Here is a 20,153-nt window from a genome sequence, read left to right on the forward strand (position 1 = left end):
GGGAGTACTGGGCCATCCCCTATGGCTGGCCTGCTTGGGAGGCAGAGGAGTGGAGCGGGCCCCTACCTGGGAGCCCTGCTTCCCATGCTGCAGGGGGCTGTGGGAGGACGAGGGGCTCTAGCTTTTGACTGGCAGGTAAAGGTAACACTGCACTGGCCAAGGAGCGCAGCCCTGGTGGGGGCTCTGACAGCAACCAGGAAACTAGGAGGGCACCACTTCTGGGGGGGCGAGGGGGAGGGACGGAGAGGAGTCTGTCCCCTTCCAAATCACGGGCCCAGCCCCAGGTGCTCAGAGAGGGAGGACAGTTGCCACTCAGGCGGTATAAATAATCCAATTTATTACTTTTATTGAGAACAGGAAGCCGCACACATTACGATACAAAGTCACCGTTCTCGCCGCAAGGAGCCACCACCAATCAGTGAGAAAGGTCCCTTCCACCCGAGACTCCGGCCACTATGCAGGGGGTGCAGGCCTGGGAGGGGCCTAGCCCATCACACCCACCTGTGACTTCCGGCCCTGCAATCTCAGCAGGTTCGAGCCACTGAAGAGGCCAGCGAGGGAGACCCTCCCTGTTGGGCCAGGAGACCTGAGAATCCACTCTCAGCCCATCCCAACTGGTCCTGGGGACCACTGCTGCTACCTGCCACCCGCTGGCTGCTTGGGATGGGCAGAGAGGCGGCGCCAGCACAGCATCTTTGGCTAGAAGGATGTGGCCCAGAGGCCGTTTCCCAGAGGGTGGGGACATCCAGTGTTAACTCTGCACGGTGAGGAACAGGGCCTCCTCCTGCCCTTGCCACACCCACTCCCAAGACGCTCGGGGACGGGGCGCCCGGCTCATCGAGGGACTCACTTCTCCTGGAACTGGAGGAATCCGGGTTTGACCTGGGGCTTGGCATTCTCTAGAGAAGTCGTCGCCAAGGGTGAGGCGGGCAGGTGAGGCACTGATGCGGGAATCTGAGGCATCTGGGGTATGGTGGAAGCCAGCTGCTTCCAGGCGAGCAGGGTGGGGGTGGAGGGCACCGAGGCCGGGCTGGGAGCAGGTCCCTCCAGACAGGTCCCCGGGACTGTGGTGCCAGGAGGTGCCGGAGGGGGTGAGGGTGCCAAGGAAGGTTTGGTCTCAGCAACAGAGGCCGGGAAGGAAGCCTCTGAGCTTCCTTTCACTGTTCCGCCCTCCGTCCGGAAGTGGAAGCTGGAATGGGCAGGAGAGGTCACGTCAGGTGGGGAGCTAAGAGGCCGCTGCAGCCCAGCCCCTCCCTGGCTGCCTGTGCACAGGAGCTGCAGGCGTGGTGTGACCCCATCGCAAGACCGGGGCCCAGCACAGGGACCTCATGCTCAGCAAGCTCTCCGTGATCCCGCCAAGACAGGAAGCCTCAGAACAACTGCTGCGCCCTAGCTCTGGGCTTGGCCCTAACTCTGTCTTCCTACCTGTGCCCTGCCTCTGTCCAGGCGGGAGCCTCCCTGGGTATATGTGTGAGAGTAGCCCTGCCTCACGAAACCTGCTCTGACTATTCAGTAGGCTCCTGTGCAGGCCAGCGGCTGGGACAAGATGCCCACGTGGTGAGAAAGGCCTGGTGTGGGGCTCAGGGCACAGAGATCTGTCTGGAAGGCTTACAGGTTTTGAGTCAGTTACAAGTAGTGGCCGGGCTCGCTGCTTTTAAACTCCATGGCATTCGCAGATTCATTTTGCTGTTCTGGGTCAAAGGGACTCAAGATGTCGCAGTGGAATGGGAAAGGCCTTTGCCCTGGGTCTCTACCCTGGGTCGACACTGAGTCTCTGGCCACTCTACAGGGGCACCTAGGGCATGCTGCCAGCCCCACGGGTCCTGGCTTGGGAGCAGCTGGCGCTAGGGTATCAGGTGGGGCCCAGGCAGGGCTCTCTGGACACAGCTGGCTGGGGGCTGAGTGTGTGGAAGGAAGACCGGAAGCCCATCCTCCTTTGGACACTTCCCTCCTGAGGAGCCAGCCGCTCTGTGGTCTGGTGGGAACTGCAACAGGCTGTGTGGTATCCAGCCCCACAGAGCCCTGAGCGAGAGATGACAGGGCCCCCAGGTCCCCACTCACTTTGCATGCTTGATGGCCCCGTCCAGGGTGCTGAAGAGTGCACCACACTCCTCCACCACGCAATGGAAGTGTGCCTTGTGGAGGAAGTCACACTGGGCGTCGCAGAAGTCCTTGGTACCAAACCTAGCCACATGAGCCAGCAGGGAGGAGGCTCCAGTTAGAGGTGGGCTGCTGCTGGGGCCACCGCCAGCCTTCCCTCCCTCCCTGCTCTCGGGCAGCTCCTCACCTGCGTAGGTACACTCTCCAGGGCTCTGAGAGCTTCTCCTGAACGACAGCCTTTGCAGCCTTGCCCAGGAAGGGCGAGGACTCCGCGGCGGGGCTCCCCTCTGCTTCTGTCTTGATGCTTAGCAGGCTGCCGAGGCTGGGGTTGCCCTGAGACATCTGTGAAGACAGAGGCCAAGCTCGGCTCTGGGAGCCTCAGGACAGACACGCTGCTCTGTGACCACCAGAGCACTCCGGGCAGGGAGGAGGGAATCTGTGGCCCCCCTGGGCTCCAGCTAGAGAAAGGCCCTGCCTGGACAGCTGGGGGCCTGGCCTGAAGGCGCAGGGCCTCTCCAAGCAATCCTGTGCTGCTGGAGCTGCGGCTCTGCGGCTCTCGCTGAGGCCACCACCCAGGGTGCGCACTGTGGCCCATCTTCCCCCGACTTCGTGGCTCCCTGGTTATTTTCCTGCCAGAAGGTTTTTCAAAGGAAGTGCAGGAGGAGGAGGGATGGGGGGAACCCCTATGAATTCCTTGAGAACCAGAGAAGGCGCACAAAGGAGGTGTGGGGAGGGAGGGAGACTCATGGGGTGAGAGCAGACAGGCTCGCTGCTGGGGAGGGGGGTCAGCCCACAGGCTCCCCAGGAAGGAAGAAGGCGTGCAGTGGGCAGTGGCCAGAGGAGTGAGAGCAAGAGAGCAAGCAGGAGAGGAGAGGAGGTAGCAGGCTCCTGCCTGCCAAGTGCCCAGCTGGGACCCACCCCACGAGGTCCAGCCTGGGCCAGCTCCCTCTTCAGCCCCATCACTGTGTACAGTAACCAAATTAATCTTGCTGCAGTCAAGTTTATCATGTGAAGGGGAAAAATATATTTGAGATGATGTATAATTTACAAAGACCCTGCATTATTTAAAATAAATATTCCAGAGCGACCTCTCCGGAAGGCGTCCGAGACCATTACTCAACCCGAAAAGTGGAAATTGATGCTGCTCCCACTTTAGTCCCCCCTCCCTGACCCCTTTTTAAACAAACAAAAAATATATAAAATAAATAAATAACATTAATAACTAAGGGTGAGAGAAGTTAGAGGGCTCCGGAAAAGCTTTTGGAGCCCTCCATCTGAAGGAAAAAAAAGGTGTCAGAGGCTGGAATATATTTCTTCAGCCAGTTCATTAAATTAATTTGTAAGCAGTGGCTCTGAAATTATATTCGATGAAAAATGGCCTCAAAATTTAAATGGTACAAACTCATCTTATTAGAGGGAAAACATTAAAAAACAAACACATCCCCCCCACCCCCCAGCACAGCTTTAATTTCTTGGGGTGGGGGAGCAGGAGGCGTGTGATGGATGGTTCTTACCTTATTCATAAGCGAGGATAAAAGAGATGAATTTGCCGGGGCTGCGTGGCCATTTGATTCATTACTAGAACACACAAACCAAGGGGCTTTCAGCTCCGACGTCCGTGGGACCAACCCAGAGCCTACCCGCCCCCAGCCCTGCCTGCTGCGGCTGCCTGGCGGGAGGTGGGCTTGGACAGGAGGGCGAGCTGAACCCCAGGGTCCAGCCCAGGGTGCTTGTCAAGGGCTTCTCTCTCCAGCAGCACCTCACCTGGATTCCTTTACAGTCAGGTCTAGACTGCGGTCTTGGGAGGCCTCAAGGGGGCCTGGGGTGCCAGCGCTCTCACCCGGCTCCAGCTTTACCTGGGCTGGAGGGAACCTGGCAGGGGTGGCCTGCTGCCCGCTTCCTGCAGGAGAGGGGAGGGAAGATGGGGTCAGAGGGGCCCAGGACTCACATGGGCACAAACCCTATTCCCCACAAAAGGAGGGCAGTAGCCTGGTAGGCCAGGGGTCTGGGGAGGCCTCACTGCTGGTCAGCGATTCTCCCTGCTGACGTGATCGCTTGAGACGCTTACCCCTGTGTGGCAATTCTTCAAGTGATAATTATTGCAAAATTATGTCAAAGTTGGCCTGGCTCAGGGCCTCCTGGAGAAGGGCGGGAGGCTGAGGAGGGGGCTGGGGCGGGTGCAGGGGCCCTTCGTTTTCCTCACCAACTGTCACAGTCGATTTGTGGGGCTGCCGTTTAAGCTTTTATTAAAGACTCTGTTAATGCTGAGGGAAAGTGGCAGATCTGGACAGAGCAGCCCCTCCTTGGTCCCTGGCCTGCTGTTGCCGGGGAGACAGCCTGCCTGCACTGAGCATGCCCAGAGAGGGCATCTGCTGTGTCAGGGCTACCGAGCTGACGGCCAATCAGCAAACTGTGTGACCTCGCCGCCCGTCAAGCTGTCCAGGGCAGGGGCTCAAGGCCTGGCCAGGATGGGTCTGAGGGGGAGCTGGGTGGGAAGAGGCCGTAGGAAGCCGAGCAGATCAGGGGCAAAAGAAGCTGACAGGAAGGTGTCCACTGGGCCCAGCTCCACAATCCCCAAGTGACTGAAATATTAATCTGCCCCAAGGCGCTACAGCTGACAGGACTGCTTCAGACTGCAAGTGGCATTTTATTAAAAATACAGGAAAATGGCTCCCTCCCCTGCGCCTGACCTTTCTTTTGCGGGGGAGGGGAAGGAGACTTTTGTAGGAAAAAGAAAGTACTTGACAGCTTGGCCACTGAGCCAGGGTGGCCTGGGAGGGCTCAGTTCTTGGTTGGGGGTGTGGCCAGGGAGTGGAAGGTGGGGCCTCCAAACTGCCCCCTGGGATCTGAGTGCCCCACCAGGGAAGTGAAAGGGTTCTCAGCCTTCAGGAGTCCACACCCCCGCAGCTCCTGAAGTCATTTATCCCCAGTCACAGGAAAACAGGCCTGGCTCCCTATCCTCCAGGGCTAGAACTCTCAAGGAGGTGTGGGCAGAGCCCCAGGCTGGGACGGAGGGACCCTCTGTCTGTCCTGGCCGGTTCCAAGATGGTCTCAAATGGGAGCAGAGTATCTGGACCTGGCAGCCAAGGTGCTGAGGACCGTCTCAACTTTGTCACTTTCAGCTGTGTGATGGGGACGGGCCACCCCACTGCTCCATCAGCACCACAGGACGGGGCTGGCTTCCACGTCCTCCTGCCTGTGTGTCCCCAGAACCCACTCAGTGGTAGCCCTAGGCAGGCACCCAGCAAGCACCAAGGGTTGTTGAGTGAATGAATGAGCCACCTCCTGGACGGAGCTGAACACTTCTCAAGGGCTCAACTAAGACAAATTCCCAGACGGGGAAGCAAAGGGAGAGGAGCCAGGGAAACCAGGAGAAAGAAGGAAGCAAGGAAAGGAGGAAGGAGGGGGCCACCCTGAAGCAAGTCAGTGCCAGACCAGAAGAAGCCACTCTTGGCTCCAGGCCACACTGTCCATCAGGGAGCACTGGCCAGCGCGCCTGCTTAGATGAATCACACTGCAACCCAGTGCCTCTTCACTCTGACCAGCTGGGCACTCCACAGCCACCTGGCTAGTGGCTGCCATGCTGAAGAGCGTAGGGTGGGTTTTCCCCACGTAAGTTCTGCTGGGGGAAAGCTGCAGAGGTGTCCCTCGGCCTGGAGGGCTGTCCAGGTATGAGGTGCAGTCACCCTGCCACTGTGTTGGACCTGTCCCCCTCCAGGTCATCTGGAGGAGACTCAAGAGGAGAAGGGGGCCAGGGACAGCTCTCCTCAGGGACTCATCTGTGATGTGGGAGGTGAGAACACCGCGAGCCAACAGAATGCAGAGGAGCCCAGGAGGGAGGTTCCCGCCTCAGGAGAAACAGGCGAGAACTCCCTGGGCAGGGGCCCAGGTGGGGCTCTGAGGGGGAAATACACAGGAGGGAGGCAGAGACCAGGCAGAGAGGGGGCACTGCTTGGTGCAAGACTGGAGGGTGGAGATCAGACAGGCGGCTCCCCGGCACCACCCTACTCTGCTCTGCAACAGGAGTGCAGGGACGGAGCCTCTGGGACCCAGAAGGTGCTTGCTTCCTGGGCAGGGCCTGGCCTGCTCACCTGGGTCAAAGGTGGCAGAGGGCTTGAGGGCAGCTGCGGCCAATCTGGCCATCATGGGTGAGATGAGGCCCTTGCTCGCAGAGATTCTCTCCATGATGGAGGCAGGGGGCACCGGGACAGAGGTGGCAGTCGCCAGGGCCGAATCTCCAGCTCCCGAAGCCACCAAGGTAGGTGTGTCGGGGGTTGCTGAGGCTGCTGCCCCAGATGACATGGCACCCAGGAGGCCAGGGGCACCCACAGGCAGGGAGGTGCTCCCACGACCAGGAAGAAGGGGGAAGTAGGGTGCGGTGGTGGGCAGGCCCGAGTTGGAGAGGGCCAGTGCCAGGGGGATGGAGCCTGGCAGGCCCTGGGGCATCAGCCCCTGGATCTTGCTGCTAGGAGGCTTGGTGGCACTGGGCGTGCCCTCGGTGGTGGCAGCGGCAGTGGCCAGGGACGCAGAGGACTGTTGGCTGGTGGGGGAGGCGCTCAGGCTGGAGTTCTTGCTGCTCAGGGCAGAGAAGTCCACCAGGTCGTCGTTGCTGGACTCCTCAGGCTCCGTGTCCTTGGCGCCCAGCAGCGAGGGTGGCAGCCCCAGCACGCCCGAGGAGCGGACATGGCGGCGCTCGTGCTTGCGCTTGTGCGAGGTCATCTGGCTGGTGGAGGTGAAGGTGAAGCCGCAGCCGGCGCGGATGCAGTGGAAGTGGTTGGTGGCCTTGCTGTACACGCAGCCCTCGTACCTGCACTCCTCGTACTTGTAGAACTTCTTGAACCCGTCCTTGGCGTAGGCGTCGTCCTTGATGTGGTAGCTCTTGTGCTTCTCGATGTCACACTTGTTCTTGAAGGTGAACGTGCAGCCAGGACGCCTGGATGGGACATTGGGGGTCTGTCATGGGGCACACAGGGGGCAGTCCCCGTGACAGAAAACTCAGGCTGGATACCAAACCAGGGCCTTAAGCAAGCTATCCCCTGCCCCTCCTCCAGCCTGGGGCGCCGGGGGACGGCTGGCTCACCTGCAGTGGAAGTGTGTGGTCTTCTGTCCGTAGAATTGGCAGTCCGCCGTGCCGCAGTCCTCAGTGGCTCGGAAGCGCTGGAAGCCATCGTTGATGAGCTGGGTGTTCTTCTTGTGGAAGTTCTCGTGGGTCATCACGTCGGACGTGCTCGTGTACACCTTGTTGCAGCCCACCTGCAGCCAGGATGGCGGGCAGCCATCTGAGTCCTGGCACAGCTGGGCCGAGGTCTCCTCTCGGGACAGCCGACACCTCTATCCTCAAACTCCCCAGGTGTGCCTGGGCCGAGGCATAAAGCCTCCAACCACCCCCACCCCCCCAGGGAGCAACCGGAACCTGCCTGAGGGCCAGGCTGTCTTCAGACCACACGGCTTCGGGCCCAGGCGAGGGAGCCACGCTCTTCAGACGCTGGGTTTTATATCCCCATCTGTGGCCCTACCTCTACAGTCCCCAGAGTTGACAGGGGCTGTGTCCTGGAGGTCACCTTAGCTCAGGGACTTGCTTAGTGGATGATTTCTGGGCACGGCCCCTCCCCCCGCACTGGGCCAGGCAGACAATGTTGCCATATTGAGTAAAAACCAGTGGCCTCTGAGCACCCTCGAAGGCTGGGCTGTGCCAGTGCCTGCACCGTCTCAGGCCCAGGGTGGCCCCCCTCCTCACACCCAGGTTGTTCCCCAGAGGCCATAACAACCCTTGACAAATATGGGGGAGGCAAGGAGGCTGCTATTTGCAACCCAAAGTCGCTCCTCCTGGGCCTGACACCTTGAAAAAGCCCAGACTCAGTGTGGCATTAAAACAAAGAATTAAACAAAAACCTCCTCAGGAATCATTTGCAATGCCGCTCTTGGTGTTAAAGCCTGAAAAATGTCCGTCTGTATAAACAGCTCACTGAATTTCCCCCACACCAAGTATGGCCACGGGGAAGGCCCCGCCTCGGCCACCAGACTCTGCTCCCCACTCCCCCAGAGCCTCCCTTAGCATGCCCAGTGACTCTTGGCTCACCAGCTACCTCCACCCTGCACCCAGAGACCCTGCCCATGGCTGCTGTGCTGGGGGGCTTCAGGGCGAGGACGGGGAGGCGGGCACCTGCATGCAGTGGTAGTGGGTGCTCTTCCCGTTGAGGTGGCAGCCGTGGTAGTAGACGCTGCAGTCGTCCAGGGGGCTGAAGCGCATGAAGCCGTGCTGCAGGGAGTTGTCCCGCTTCTTGTGCATGTTGTAGTGCCGGATCACGTCCTGCTTACTCGTGAACCTCTGCCAGGAAGAGTACCAAGCTGGCAGGAGCCCTCATCCCCACCCGTGTGCCAAGACAGCCTGGGCCAGGGGGCCGGCCTCAGGGCCCTCAGGTCACCTCATAAACCTAACCCCGCTTGTGGTCAGGACAGCACAGACTGCCCAGCCAATTCCCTCAGCAGCAGGGATTTCAACAATCCAGAAACCATAGACCCTCCCCTGGCCTCTCCCTAGCCTCCCAAGAGCCACAGCCCAAGCAGAGGATGAACAGGGTGATCCCTGAGGGCAAGGGCTCTGACAGGTGACAGTACATTCTGCCCAATGCACCTGTGAGCAAAGCCAGGTGAGACACCCAGTGAGACCGAAGGAGCAGCCTATGCACACTGTCAATGCCACCTCTTTGATAGTTCTGCATTTGCAAGTCGTGGCCTTTACCTAATGGCATTCTATCTGAACCTCAATTTCCATTTTGAAGTGGGGCAGTGATGCCGACCTTAGAAGGCCCCGTGAAGAGTTAGCTAGCTATGGTACACAGGCCGCCTGGAATGGGCCTTGGTCCACACTGGATTCCCAGCGAAGCTACATGGGCATCGTCACCACCAGGATGCCAATGGCTGCAGAACCTACTAGTGGCACAGGCTGGCAGTGGGTCCATACTCTCTGCCCACCCAAGTTAAGTTCAGGTGACCCATGGAGTACTAAGCACCTGCTGCCTCACTTCTAGCCAGAGCCGCTGTGCTGTGCAGTGGTGCATCTCGTACCTGGTAGTTGCACTCGGGGTCCAGGCAGTGGTAGTGCTCTCGGTACTGGTAGGCACAGTGGATGTGGCCACAGTGCTGACTGCCTGAAAACCTGAAGAGAAGAGGGGTCGGGTCAGGCCCCTTTCTGGGTGCCAGGCCCCATGAGGACTCTTCCAGGGCCTAAAACCTGAGCAGCCATCTCTGCCCAGGTTCTAGAGATGTGCTACTGGGTTTCTGTGGGCCTGGTTGGGGATATGGGGGACAGTGGTGAAGTGGAAGAGGTTTGGGAATGCCAGGGCCAGTGGCTAGGCCTGTCAGGAATCCCAGATTCCTCAACTGCATGCTTGCCAGCATCTTCCAGGTAGTGAGTGCCAGGTGAGGTAGAGGCCTGGCACCCAGGTGGGGAGGAAGAAGCTAGGGCAGGCCACAAGCCACAGCCAGAGTAGACACAGACCAGGGAGGTGAGGAGGAGGCCTGAAGTCCCCACAACTGCCTTTCCTACAGTTAGCTGCCTGACCAACACTATGCCCAGCTCTGTCCAGGGAGGAGGCCCTGGCTGGTGAACTGGGGCTCTGTTGCTGTGAGGTGTTAAAGGGCTCTCTCTGTTCTGGGCTTTTCCTGACACTTGAAATAGTCCAGAGTTATGAATTTTTAAAGCACAGCATCTGTTTGGCTTCCTGTGGCAGGGAGCTCGCTCTCCAGCCAAGTGCACAGCTAGGAGCCCCGTGCTGCCTGCATGCTGCCTGCCTCCAGGAAACCCCAGTCGCTCTCCAGACCTGACACTGCCGGGTGTGGCTCTTACAGCCTTGGTGAGGGCCAGCCCTGGGAGAGCAAACCATGACAGCGGCAGGGAAGATGTTTCCTCGGCCTGCCTGTGCCCCTCTGTGGAGGAGGGGAGAGAAACCCATGCCATGTATGGGGGGACCACTTGCAAATAAATATTTAAGCTGAAGTTGCCAACAGGGCCATCTGCTGAGGCACTAATAATAATGATAGCAACAGTAATAAAGAGAAGACCAAAGAGAGCAAAGGGGGAAAGACACTGGGACAGGAGAGGCAGAGAGGATGGGAGGGACCTGGAAGAGCCCAGAACGATGCCGCCAGGGCACAGCCCCCACCATGTGCCACCTCACCGGGCGGCAGCTGTGAGGGCCTGATGGAGGGGAATTTGCTGCCAATCCCGCTGCCTTTGGGATGGAGGGGATGGATCTGGAGTCAGGTGGTGTGAGGCCTTACCTGGGCAGCCCAGGGAGCCACACCCCTGCCTGAAACTGACAATTACGGTAGTCTGCATTCCACCTGGGGTCCACAGTGAAGGCCTGACGGAGGCCAGCTGTGGAGGGGGACCCTGAACTCATCTATGGCCGAGCCTTGCTGTGGGCTCCTTCTCACACCCTGGCCCTGGAGGTAGAAGCTGCTTAAGGATCATGTGGCCTGGACCACAGCAAACAGGCAGGTCTGAGCTGGGCTCATGGGACAGCTTCCATGGGGAGTTTGGGGAAAGAAGCAGGTGGAGGCTGGGAGGAGACAGTCTTGGCCCTAGTGGTAAGAGAGCGCAGGGATGGTCCCACAGTCCCTGGGCATTCCTGGCCCCCCACCTTCTCTCCACATAGTCTCCTCCCCAGGGGCCTACCTGGCAATATATTTCTGGTAAATGTTTACATCTTCGGTGACAGCTGGTTTATCTGTGGGCAATCCGTTCCTGGTGAGACACACGGGACACAGCCGATCAGCCGCAGGCCCAAGAGCTGGTGGGGAGCTCCCTGCCCTGGCTCTCGCCTTTCTTGCCTTGGCTGAGAGTTCCGAGGCACACGGGTAGGACTAAGAAAGTCCCTTGGCAGAAGCCTGGCAGAGGTTCAATTAGCCCAACTAAGGAGGGCTGGGCCACCCCAGGCAGGCAGGGCAGGAGGTCTGCACCTCAGGCCCAGCTAGGCCTAGAGTCTGTCTGGGTGGAAGGTCCCTGGAGCCAGGGCCTGACCCCCCGGCACAGAGGGAGAATCAAAAGGTGAGGGCTGAGAAGCATCAGGCATCCCAGGGAGGAAAAGGGGAAGGAAGGGCAGCACATCAGCCTCAAGTCAGGGGGCACTGCCTGCATCTGCCTGGGTTCACAGCCACCAGGGTGGAGTGCAGATAAGGGCTTTGGGATGGGTCTTGTTCTGCCTCAGGCCCCCACCATATTACTGGCAGGGCCAGTGCCCTGTCCCTAAATTAAGGCTGAAAAGGCCTTCTTCTTTCTGCCTCCTCCAAGACCCAGGCTCCGAACCCAGGCACCAGGGCCACTGCAGAAACCCCAGCAGCCTCACCCCCAGATGGGGCTTTCTCAGCCGACCACAGCTCTGGTGGCAGCAGGCAAAGGAAGCCAGTGGTGGCAACCAGGGGTTATGGCACTCGCTGCCACTCACTGGTCAGCAGGTACGCAGTGCACACCAGCGCCTGCTGTGTGAGCGTGTGAGGCTCTGCAGCAAGGGGTGGAGGTGCATGGCCAGGAACCCTGCACGAGCTGGAAGGGCCCCCGGAGTGAGCACGCAGTGAGTGAGCACGCTGCGTGTGTAAGCATGAGCATGAGAGTCGACTGAGCCCGGGTCTGGGCGTACAAGTGGGTGTCCTGCCTCAGGGCTTGGGGTGGAGTGGGATGGGGAGTGCCTTACTTGACAGTGGAGACGGTCCCCGTGGTGATGGAGTCTGTTTTGGAGAAGGTAGACTTCAGGTACTCGGGAGTATTGAAGGACAGGGAGGCAGGTGGCTCGGGCCCCGGCCCGGGGGCACTGGGAGCAGTGGGCACACTGGCGAGGGGTGCAGGAGCCAGGCTGGGGGTGGGCGGAACCTTGGCGGGGCCTGGCTTCTGGATGCCCCGGACGTCATACTTGGAGGGGCGCCCCACCTTGCCTGTCTTGAAGGCGATGGCCCCGCCCATGTCGGGGCTGCCCTCCCCGGGTTTGAAGAGGTGCAGGTACTTGACGTTCTCCAGGTCATACTTGGACGGCTTCTTGTAGGCACTCCCATTCTGAGGGCGCAGGTTCTCACCGGTCTTCAGTTTTTGAATGAAAAAATCATACTTGGAGGCCCGGGCCACCAGGTTCTGCATTTGGACACTGCTGTGTGATGGCAGGGGCAAGATGGTGGCCTTGGTCTCCAGGTGGGTGGTGTTGCTGGGCAGCCGCAGGCTGGGCAGAGGGCCCACCATCTCCTTGCCTGCCCGCTCCTCAGCCTTGGTGCCATGGGCTGGCCAGGAGAGCTGCTCGCCGGCCTTGAGCTTGCGGATGTACTCCTCATACTTGGAGAAGCGCGCCCGCTTGCTGAGGCTTTCCTCAGAGGTGGGTAACATGGAAGAGGGGGTCGCCTCAGGGGGGGAGCCCGCATGCAGCTTCTCGAAGCTAATCTTCCTGGCCAGTTCATCCCTCGTGTTCTGGTCATCATAGCCAAACATGCCCAGGAACTCGGTCATGGTGGAGGCCGCATAGTCCCTTAGCGAGGAGGCCTCTCCTACAAGGAGGAGGGGGTGGTCACCTCTGGGAGGAATCAGGGGGGGAAAGGGCCAAGAGGCCCCCCACTGCGAGCCCCCACCACAGAGAGGGGCCTGTGTGGGGAGGGGCAGAGCAGGACATGATCTATGGACATTCGGCCCACTTGTTAGGTTTTACGACTCTTAAATTAATTTGTTTTAAAAAAAAGTAATTAATACTGGGGTAAAATAAAACGAGTTCATCAATGCCAGGAAAATCAATTTCCTAAATGTTCTGGCCGATGGCTTTTCAGTACATTAAACAAAGTTTCATAAATGTCTCCGCTCTCTCGCCTTGGCCTAATATGAAAGAGAAGTCATCTTACTGGAAGGAAGGCCAAATCCCAACCTGCCTCCTGAGGTGGGGGCAGTAGTTACAGGCACAGGGACAGGTAGGGATGTGGGTGGTAACTGGACAGTCAGGAGAGATCCCAGGAGCTGAGAGAGATGCTCTGGGTGGGGTTGGGGTGAACCTGGCATGGTGAACTGCCCTGAGCCCCACAAATGGATCTCGTTGGCTGATGAGGGCCTTGCCCCATGATGCCTCATGACCTGGCTTCCCAGCCTCCCCCCAACCACAGAACTGAGCAGGGCAGGGACTGTGCCAACGTGCCCACACAAACTCACGTAGGGCCCCTCCTCCAGCCAAGATTTACCACATGAAGCACACCAAGGTGGGTCACCTGGGAGAGCAAGGACCAGGGCAGGTGGGAGCAGCCAGCACTGTAGGCCCAGGGCAGCAGGCCTGGGCTGGGCACATCCATCCTCCCCACTGTCTGCACCTAGGGCACACTGAACCCTGGAGGGACCTCCCCACAGTGACATGTACACTCCCCCTCCCCCATGTTCACACCACATGCACGCTCACACACATGCACACACCACACTCACACATGTGCTCACACACATGGACTCACAAGCTCACGTTCGTAGCTGCTTTTCCCAACTCTGCAGATACAGCCAGCTCCCCAGGACAAGTCTTAGGCCAACGTGGCCCCTTCTAATGTGCCTTCTACACACAGCCTTTCGGCCTGGCAGACAGGTGGTCTCCAATGTGTGAGAGGGTGCTCATTCTTCCACTTACGGCAGGTTGCGCCCTCCATCAGGGTTGGGCACATACTGACAAGTGAGACACACGGTCCAGGGGACACAGTGTTCTCTACTCAGCTTGAGCCTGCCCACCTGGGCACACTCAGAGTAGCAGGACCCAGACTGTGGAAGCTTAAGGAAGGCATGCCAACAGGGATTCCTCCCAACCCCACCCAAACCTGCCAGGCCTGAGGTGCTCTGAGCACAAATGGAAGGGGCAGAGGGAGTCCAAAGGAGCAGAGCAGGCAGGGCCTGGCAGGAGAGAAAACCCAGCAGAATGAGGAAGGAGGGGTTCTCAGCTTCTGGGGAGGACTGGGAGCCCACTAGCTAAGGAGGGGAGGGTCACAGGCAGCTCCCTGGCACCCAGGCTGGGCAGAGTGACTCAAGGAACCCTCAGACAGCTGTTCCCCTGGCAGGGCAGGTGGGTCAGCCACAGTCTGGAACACCAGCCACAGAGGCTGGGGGCCTGGCCTGGGAGGAGTGGGCTCTGGCTGCTGGATACAGTGGCTCAGGGACCAGGGAAAGGGGCTAAAAATAGCTGGAGGCAGCTGAACCCTCACTATATATGGCAGGGAAACCGAAGGCTCTGAAGGGCAGGCAACTTGGAGCAGGGAGGGGGCCAGGCAGGGTCCTAGAGGCAGTTCCAGAGCCCTGCATTCCTGACCCCCAGGCCCAGAGAAATTGGCCTGGGGAGCCAAGGCCACGGAAGGTAGCTGGGGCTCCACTGGCTCCCTAGCCACCTGGGGCTGAGGGAAGCAGAGCTCAGGCCACGAGGCGCAGGGCAGTTCGATCCCTGCCTCCTGCCTTTCCAGCTCCTCTCCCCAGGAAGGGAGGATTCAGGAGGTGAGGCCTCCTCGAGCCCCTCCACTGTGGGCAGAGCTGAGTGTAGAGAGTGTCAGAGGGACAGCAGCAAGGGCTGCTGTCCCTTTTCTCTCCTCAGGCCTAGCACAATCACCTTGTGTCTGGCAACGGCAAGGGCTTTCCTATCAGAGGAAACTGAAGGTCACACTCTTCCTCATTGATCTTGCAATGTTTGTTAATTACTCTGTCACTGATGTGGCGAAGGATAATTAAACAGCTCTGTTTATATCTTATATGCATAATTATGTGGCTGTGCAGGGCTCCCCGCACAGGGAGGAGAAGCGCCCCTCGCCGCAGGGGGGACAGGGACAGGGGAGAGGCAGGGGAGGCGTGCAGCTCCAGGCACCAACCTGGGAGGAGGCTGGGGCGAGAGTAAAGGCCAGACCTAGTTCTAGCGGGGGCCCCTCTCCTGCCGTAAACCCCAGGCTGGTCCTCTCCTGAGCAGAAAGAGCTGGAGACTGCTCTAAGTCCCAAGGACACGTAGACACTAGAGAAGCCAGGCCTTGGCCATCTCATGGGAAGAGGTCAGCGAGAGGACCATGTTGGGGTGGCTGGGTGTAAGGGGATCTTCTGGCTGGGCCTGGCCAGCCTCACGGGCCTGAGTTCCCACCTAGGAGGGCCAGGGGCAGTGACGTAGGGAAGGAGAATGCTGGGGCACAGGCAGGGGGCAAAGCCTTTTCTAGGATCCTCAGAGAAGTCTCTCGGAGCGAGAGTGCTTGCAGCTGGCAGCTCATGGGGTTCATGTTGCTGCCCCACCACAACCACTGCTCCCCACACTGGTGGTCAGGGACCTTGGTCCCCCAGAAGGCTCATTCCTATTGATTCCCACCCACCCACCATCTGTCCATTCCTCTGTGTGTCTGGCCATCCGTCCATCTGTCCCTCCATCGGTTGTTTTTTAAGGACCCACTGTGTGCTGGGCAGTCCCCCCTGCCCCCTCACACTCCTGGAAAGCTGCCTTCTCAGTCCCTTTACTCTGCCCCCACCCCCAGAGTTCTCACTGGATATGATGCTGGTGCTTGGGGCAGGAATGAAGAGGAGGCAGGTGGGCACCTGGACACGTGGACCTTCCTTCCTGGGTCACCCCACAGTGTAGCACCCTTTCCCAGCCTCCACCTGCCTCTTAAAGGCCAGACACCCACCTGAAGCCTGCTTGATGCCGGGGCTACTGTCGTCCTTTGAGGCTGCCCCATCTGAGTCCTTCTCTGGGACACTGCCATCCTTGGAGGGCTCTTCGGCGTGGTCTTCCTCATCGCTGCAGCCCTGGGGCTGGACCATGTAGACACCCTCGGGAGGCAGCTCCAGGCCCTCGCGGGTGATCCGCCCCAGCACGGGTGCAGGTGCCGGCTCCTCGCTGTACTCCCCATTGACCCACTTCTCAATCACCGCCCGCCTCTTGTCTTCTTCACTGCGTGGGGCCCGAGCCACCCCAGACTCAGGGCCACTGCGCTCTTTGTCCCGGGGCCGCAGCGGGCTGTCCTCCGCCTGGGAGCCAGCCTCTGCTCCCTTCTCCACCACCACTTGGCGACTCAGCTTGGCACAGATGGCGTTGAGCTTGAGGCCGCCTTTGCGCTTGGCCGCCATGGCCGGTTTGCCTGCAGGTGGGTCAGTGCACCGGGTGCCTTCAGCTGTAGAGATGGAGGGACACAGAGGTGAGGGGCCACATGCCAAGCACAGCTACCCCTGAACGACCCTGCACCCCCAAGTCAGTCTCCCCAGGTGAATCACAGATCCATCATGCTGTCCTGAGGTGGGGTGGCCTAGCATTGCTCATCTCTCCTCTGGACTGGGAGCTCAAGGGCTGGGCTAGCCAGTCGCTCCATCCCCAGAGCCTGCACAGTGCCTGGCATGGAGTAGGTGGTTCAAAATGGATGAAAGAAAGGCTCTTCAAATACAAGTCTTCTTCCTAGCACCTGGTTCCTGGAAGCATCTTCTAGGATTGCTTGGCCCTAAATAGCTCCTGAGAGGTGGTATGACTTGTGTCATGCAGAACCCCGAGCACAGGCAGATGAGGGGCTGGTGGTGAGGGAAGGTGGCAAGGGAAGCACTGCATTGCTGGTGGCCTGGCTCTACCTCACCACAGGTCCCTGGGGAGGAGTCAGCTGACAACCAGCTTCTAGTCTGTGTCAACCTTTTACCCTGCTGTCCCAGTAAGCACCTGGATGGCACTGTCCCCACCTGAGCATCTTATCCCCTGGCAGCACCTCTGCCAGGCCCAGTCCATAGGCCTCACCAATTCCAGTGTCTGCTCTCAGGACAGCAGAGCTCTTCTCCTTGGCTCCCAGCTGCTCAGGACCACCGCCCCCCCCACCCCCACCCCCACCCCCCACCAAAAAAAAGCCTCTGTTTTTTTCTCAGTCACCTGCCCTGTGAGGGTCTTCCTGGCCCTTCTTTCCAGCCTCACTGGGCCTCTGGCCATTTCCTATTGCTGTTCCACAGAGATCTTCACAGGCCCTCCTACAGTCTCCATCCCAGCACCACACTCCTCCTCCTCTAATTCCTGTGGCCCACTCCTATATCCTGGGAAGGTCTGGCAGGAGCTGAGAAGTGCACTTCCTAGCCTAGGAGCCCCAGCTGGGACAGGCTTGGATTGCTTAGGTCCCTCATGGAAAGCCCAGAAACTGCAGTTAAAGGGCTTAATTTCTGATTCCTGATGTGACAGCACATAGGCAGCTAGAAACCAAACCTTGTCAGGGGACAGAAGGTCCTGAGGGCAGGTGGCCAGGAAAGCCTACAAGGCTGGACATATGCACAAATGACACTACACATCTGTCTAGCCGTCCATCCATCTAGTGTACTGCCATGTGCCACACCCCATGGTGGATCAGGGGACAAGGCAGTGGCCATGTGACGGTCTCAGTTCATACTCGATTTGTGCATAGGGAGGTCCCTGTCAAAGAGTGCTCCCCCAGGCCTTAGCCAAGGAAATGGGCATGTCTCATATAGGTCTGAAGGCTGGGGGGCAGGAGGGCTTTGTGCCCTAGCTCCATGGATCAAACACCATGAGCCAGGAGTGGTGGTGCGTGCCTGAAATCCCGGCAGCCTTGGGAGGCTGAGGCAAGAGGATTGCAAGTTCAAAACCAGCAACTTTAGCAAGGTCCCAAGCAACTCAGTGAGACCCTATCTCTAAATAAAATATAAAAAGGAGCTAGGGATGTGGCTCAGTGGTTAAGCGCTCCTGGGTTTAATCCCTGGTACCAAAACAAAACAAAAGCCCACCATGAAATCCACATCCTGGAGAGCCCACAAAGAAGCCACACCTGTGTCTGCCCAAGGGCCTCATCCCACAGGTCGACCTGATTTTTATGCACAAATAATAGTCCCTTGATATATACATGCCCTGTGGCTGCAGATCCTGCCTTATCACCAGCTGCTGAATGTGTGGCCTTGCTTGGGGACTGTCAGAGAAAGGTCTGCTCAGCCAGTTCCCAGTCCTGTGGCTCTGGCTCCAGGGCCTTGGACCCTGGCCAAGCCAGATGCCCACAAACTCATGTTTGTCCACAGCTCCAAGTCTGTGCTGCTTGCACCCAAATCCCTATGTATGCACACGAGGTTCCTCTCAAAGTTCAGCTTCAGGGCCCCCACCCAGTTCAACTGCTGGGCAGGCCAGCAGGGTCTGTGACACCACATTTCCTCCAACAGCCTCAAGGGGAGCAGCCTCACCTGGTCCTCCTTGTCCCTTGCCCTGGACGGGGAAGAAAAGAGCGGGAGTGAGGAGCCTGCTCTATTTTTACCAAGAGGTAAGCAGCCAAGTGTGTATGGCAGACGGCAAATGAATCTATAAATATTTATCCCAAGGAAGAGGGAAGCAGAAGCTCCCAAGGCTGCACTTGCTGCTAGTGACACCCCCTCCCAGGGCTCCCACCCATCCTGGAGCCTCCCTGAACTTCGGCTCACCCAACCCAGCCCACCTTCTCCCCATCTCAGCCATGTGCCCCTTCAGTCCCAGCCTGGGCCCCCACCAGCTGTGATGCAGCTGTGCACCGGGCCCACCTCCAGGCCCCAGGCCCCTTTGCTCCTGCTGACTCCCTCTACACCTGCCCTCCAGCTGCTGTTCTGACCCAGCCCACCTGCATTCCAGATGTTGCCCTCCCTCTGACTCTACTTTGGTCCCAAGGGTGGAGGTGGAGACGGCACCTGGGCCCGGGACACGGGCAAGAGGCAGAGGCAGGGCTGATGGTTGTCAGTGCCAATGTGTGCAAGGCTGGGATGGCAGGAGGAGGGCATGTATGAACTGAGGGCTGAGCTGCTGCCCTGTGCCTTCCGGCCCACCCCGTGGGGCCTTGCTGCTGGCCCCTCCATCAAAGGCCCTGGGACCTCCAGACTACCCACCCCCATGGTCTGACCCCAGACTCCTGTCCATGTAAACATTCCCCTGACTTTCTTCCCTAAAATATAAACGGCGTGGCCAGGCCTCAATGGAAGGAAGCCATCAGTCCCCGGCCCTGTCACTGCCCCTTTCATCTCCTTCCCGCCACCAGCCTGCCCGCTGCTCTATTTACACTGGACACTTCCTCTGGGAACAATACTGCCCAGGAGGCAGGCTTGGGCAGGAGGGTGGGAAGGCAAGGGGACTCCTGTTCTGCTCCCCCAGGGACCAGCAGACTGGGGGGGGGGCAGAGGCAGGAGGGGCAGCTGAGGTGGGCCCAGCAAAGCACCTAATCTGCTCCTGGCCCCAGTGGCTCTGAACCCCAGAAGGCACAGCACAGGTTACAGTCTGGCTCCTGGGTCAGAGTCAGGAGCATGTAGCCTGACTCTACCCCTGGGAGCTACCGGCCCCGGCAAGCTATCTCTCACAGAAGGACTGCCGGGCTACAAGGTGAGAAGGCCCCTCCTTGGGCCAAGCACAGGGCCTGGCAAGGAAGGACCTGGGAAAAGACAGCTGAGCCCAGGAGGAGAACGACAGGCAGATGTGGTACCATGTCTGGCCCAAGATTCCAAGACAAGGAATTCTCACCTGGCCCAGAAGAGGGAAGAGGGAAAGGAGAGGCAGGAGGCCTGGGGCCATCCTTGCAGCCCTCTCCCTTGCTCCAGCAAACGGCCCCCTCGGCTTTCCTATAGGCCTCCAAACTCAACAAGCACTACCCATCAGTCTCTGAGCTGAGCAGACCCAACTAAGGTGCAGGAGAGAGAAGCAAAAACTGACTGTCCATCACAATCTCACCAAAGCTTCAAAAATGATCCAGTTGAGCCCTGTGCCAACCCATTTGACAGAGGAGGAAGCTAATCCTGGCTGTAGATACCTGGAGCTGAGGCTCAGCCTCATCCCCATGAAGGCTCCGAGGCAAGCTCTGGGAAGTCCCAAGCCTCCCTGCAGGGGCTCCTTCCCTCCCTTGCCCCATCTCCTCCACACCCCCACTTCCTGTTCCCATAACACAGAGCCCCCTAAAGTGTTAACTGCGATGGGTAAAATGGTGCAGCAGATTGCTACAATAAATAATTTACTGATATTTATAAATATTCAAATCAGCCAGCTTCAGAAATCGAATGAAGGGAGGGCCTTGGGAGAAGGGGCCCGTTATGGCATGAATCTCATCACTCCCTGCACAGGCTA

The 20,153-nt window shown here is 59.0% G+C and overlaps 1 protein-coding gene across 3 annotated transcripts in view; it reads right to left on the minus strand.

Annotated features, from left to right (window-relative positions):
• Casz1 (castor zinc finger 1) overlaps positions 1 to 20,153 on the minus strand; it is a 141,531-nt gene that overhangs the window by 8,084 nt on the left and 113,294 nt on the right. For all 3 annotated transcript variants that reach the window (XM_026397955.2, XM_077791512.1, XM_077791511.1), the window contains exons 5-16: positions 15,742 to 16,227; positions 11,796 to 12,630; positions 10,781 to 10,849; positions 9,169 to 9,259; positions 8,264 to 8,428; positions 7,181 to 7,353; positions 6,192 to 7,033; positions 3,865 to 4,000; positions 3,615 to 3,678; positions 2,288 to 2,442; positions 2,062 to 2,184; positions 851 to 1,189 (exon numbers count right to left, since the gene is read on the minus strand). In XM_026397955.2, the coding sequence (XP_026253740.2) occupies positions 851 to 1,189; positions 2,062 to 2,184; positions 2,288 to 2,442; positions 3,615 to 3,678; positions 3,865 to 4,000; positions 6,192 to 7,033; positions 7,181 to 7,353; positions 8,264 to 8,428; positions 9,169 to 9,259; positions 10,781 to 10,849; positions 11,796 to 12,630; positions 15,742 to 16,227 (3,478 nt within the window). The remainder of the gene's footprint in view (positions 1 to 850; positions 1,190 to 2,061; positions 2,185 to 2,287; positions 2,443 to 3,614; positions 3,679 to 3,864; positions 4,001 to 6,191; positions 7,034 to 7,180; positions 7,354 to 8,263; positions 8,429 to 9,168; positions 9,260 to 10,780; positions 10,850 to 11,795; positions 12,631 to 15,741; positions 16,228 to 20,153) is intronic.

Source organism: Urocitellus parryii, chromosome 11 (assembly GCF_045843805.1).
Source record: "Urocitellus parryii isolate mUroPar1 chromosome 11, mUroPar1.hap1, whole genome shotgun sequence".
Classification (NCBI taxonomy): Eukaryota; Metazoa; Chordata; class Mammalia; order Rodentia; family Sciuridae; genus Urocitellus; species Urocitellus parryii.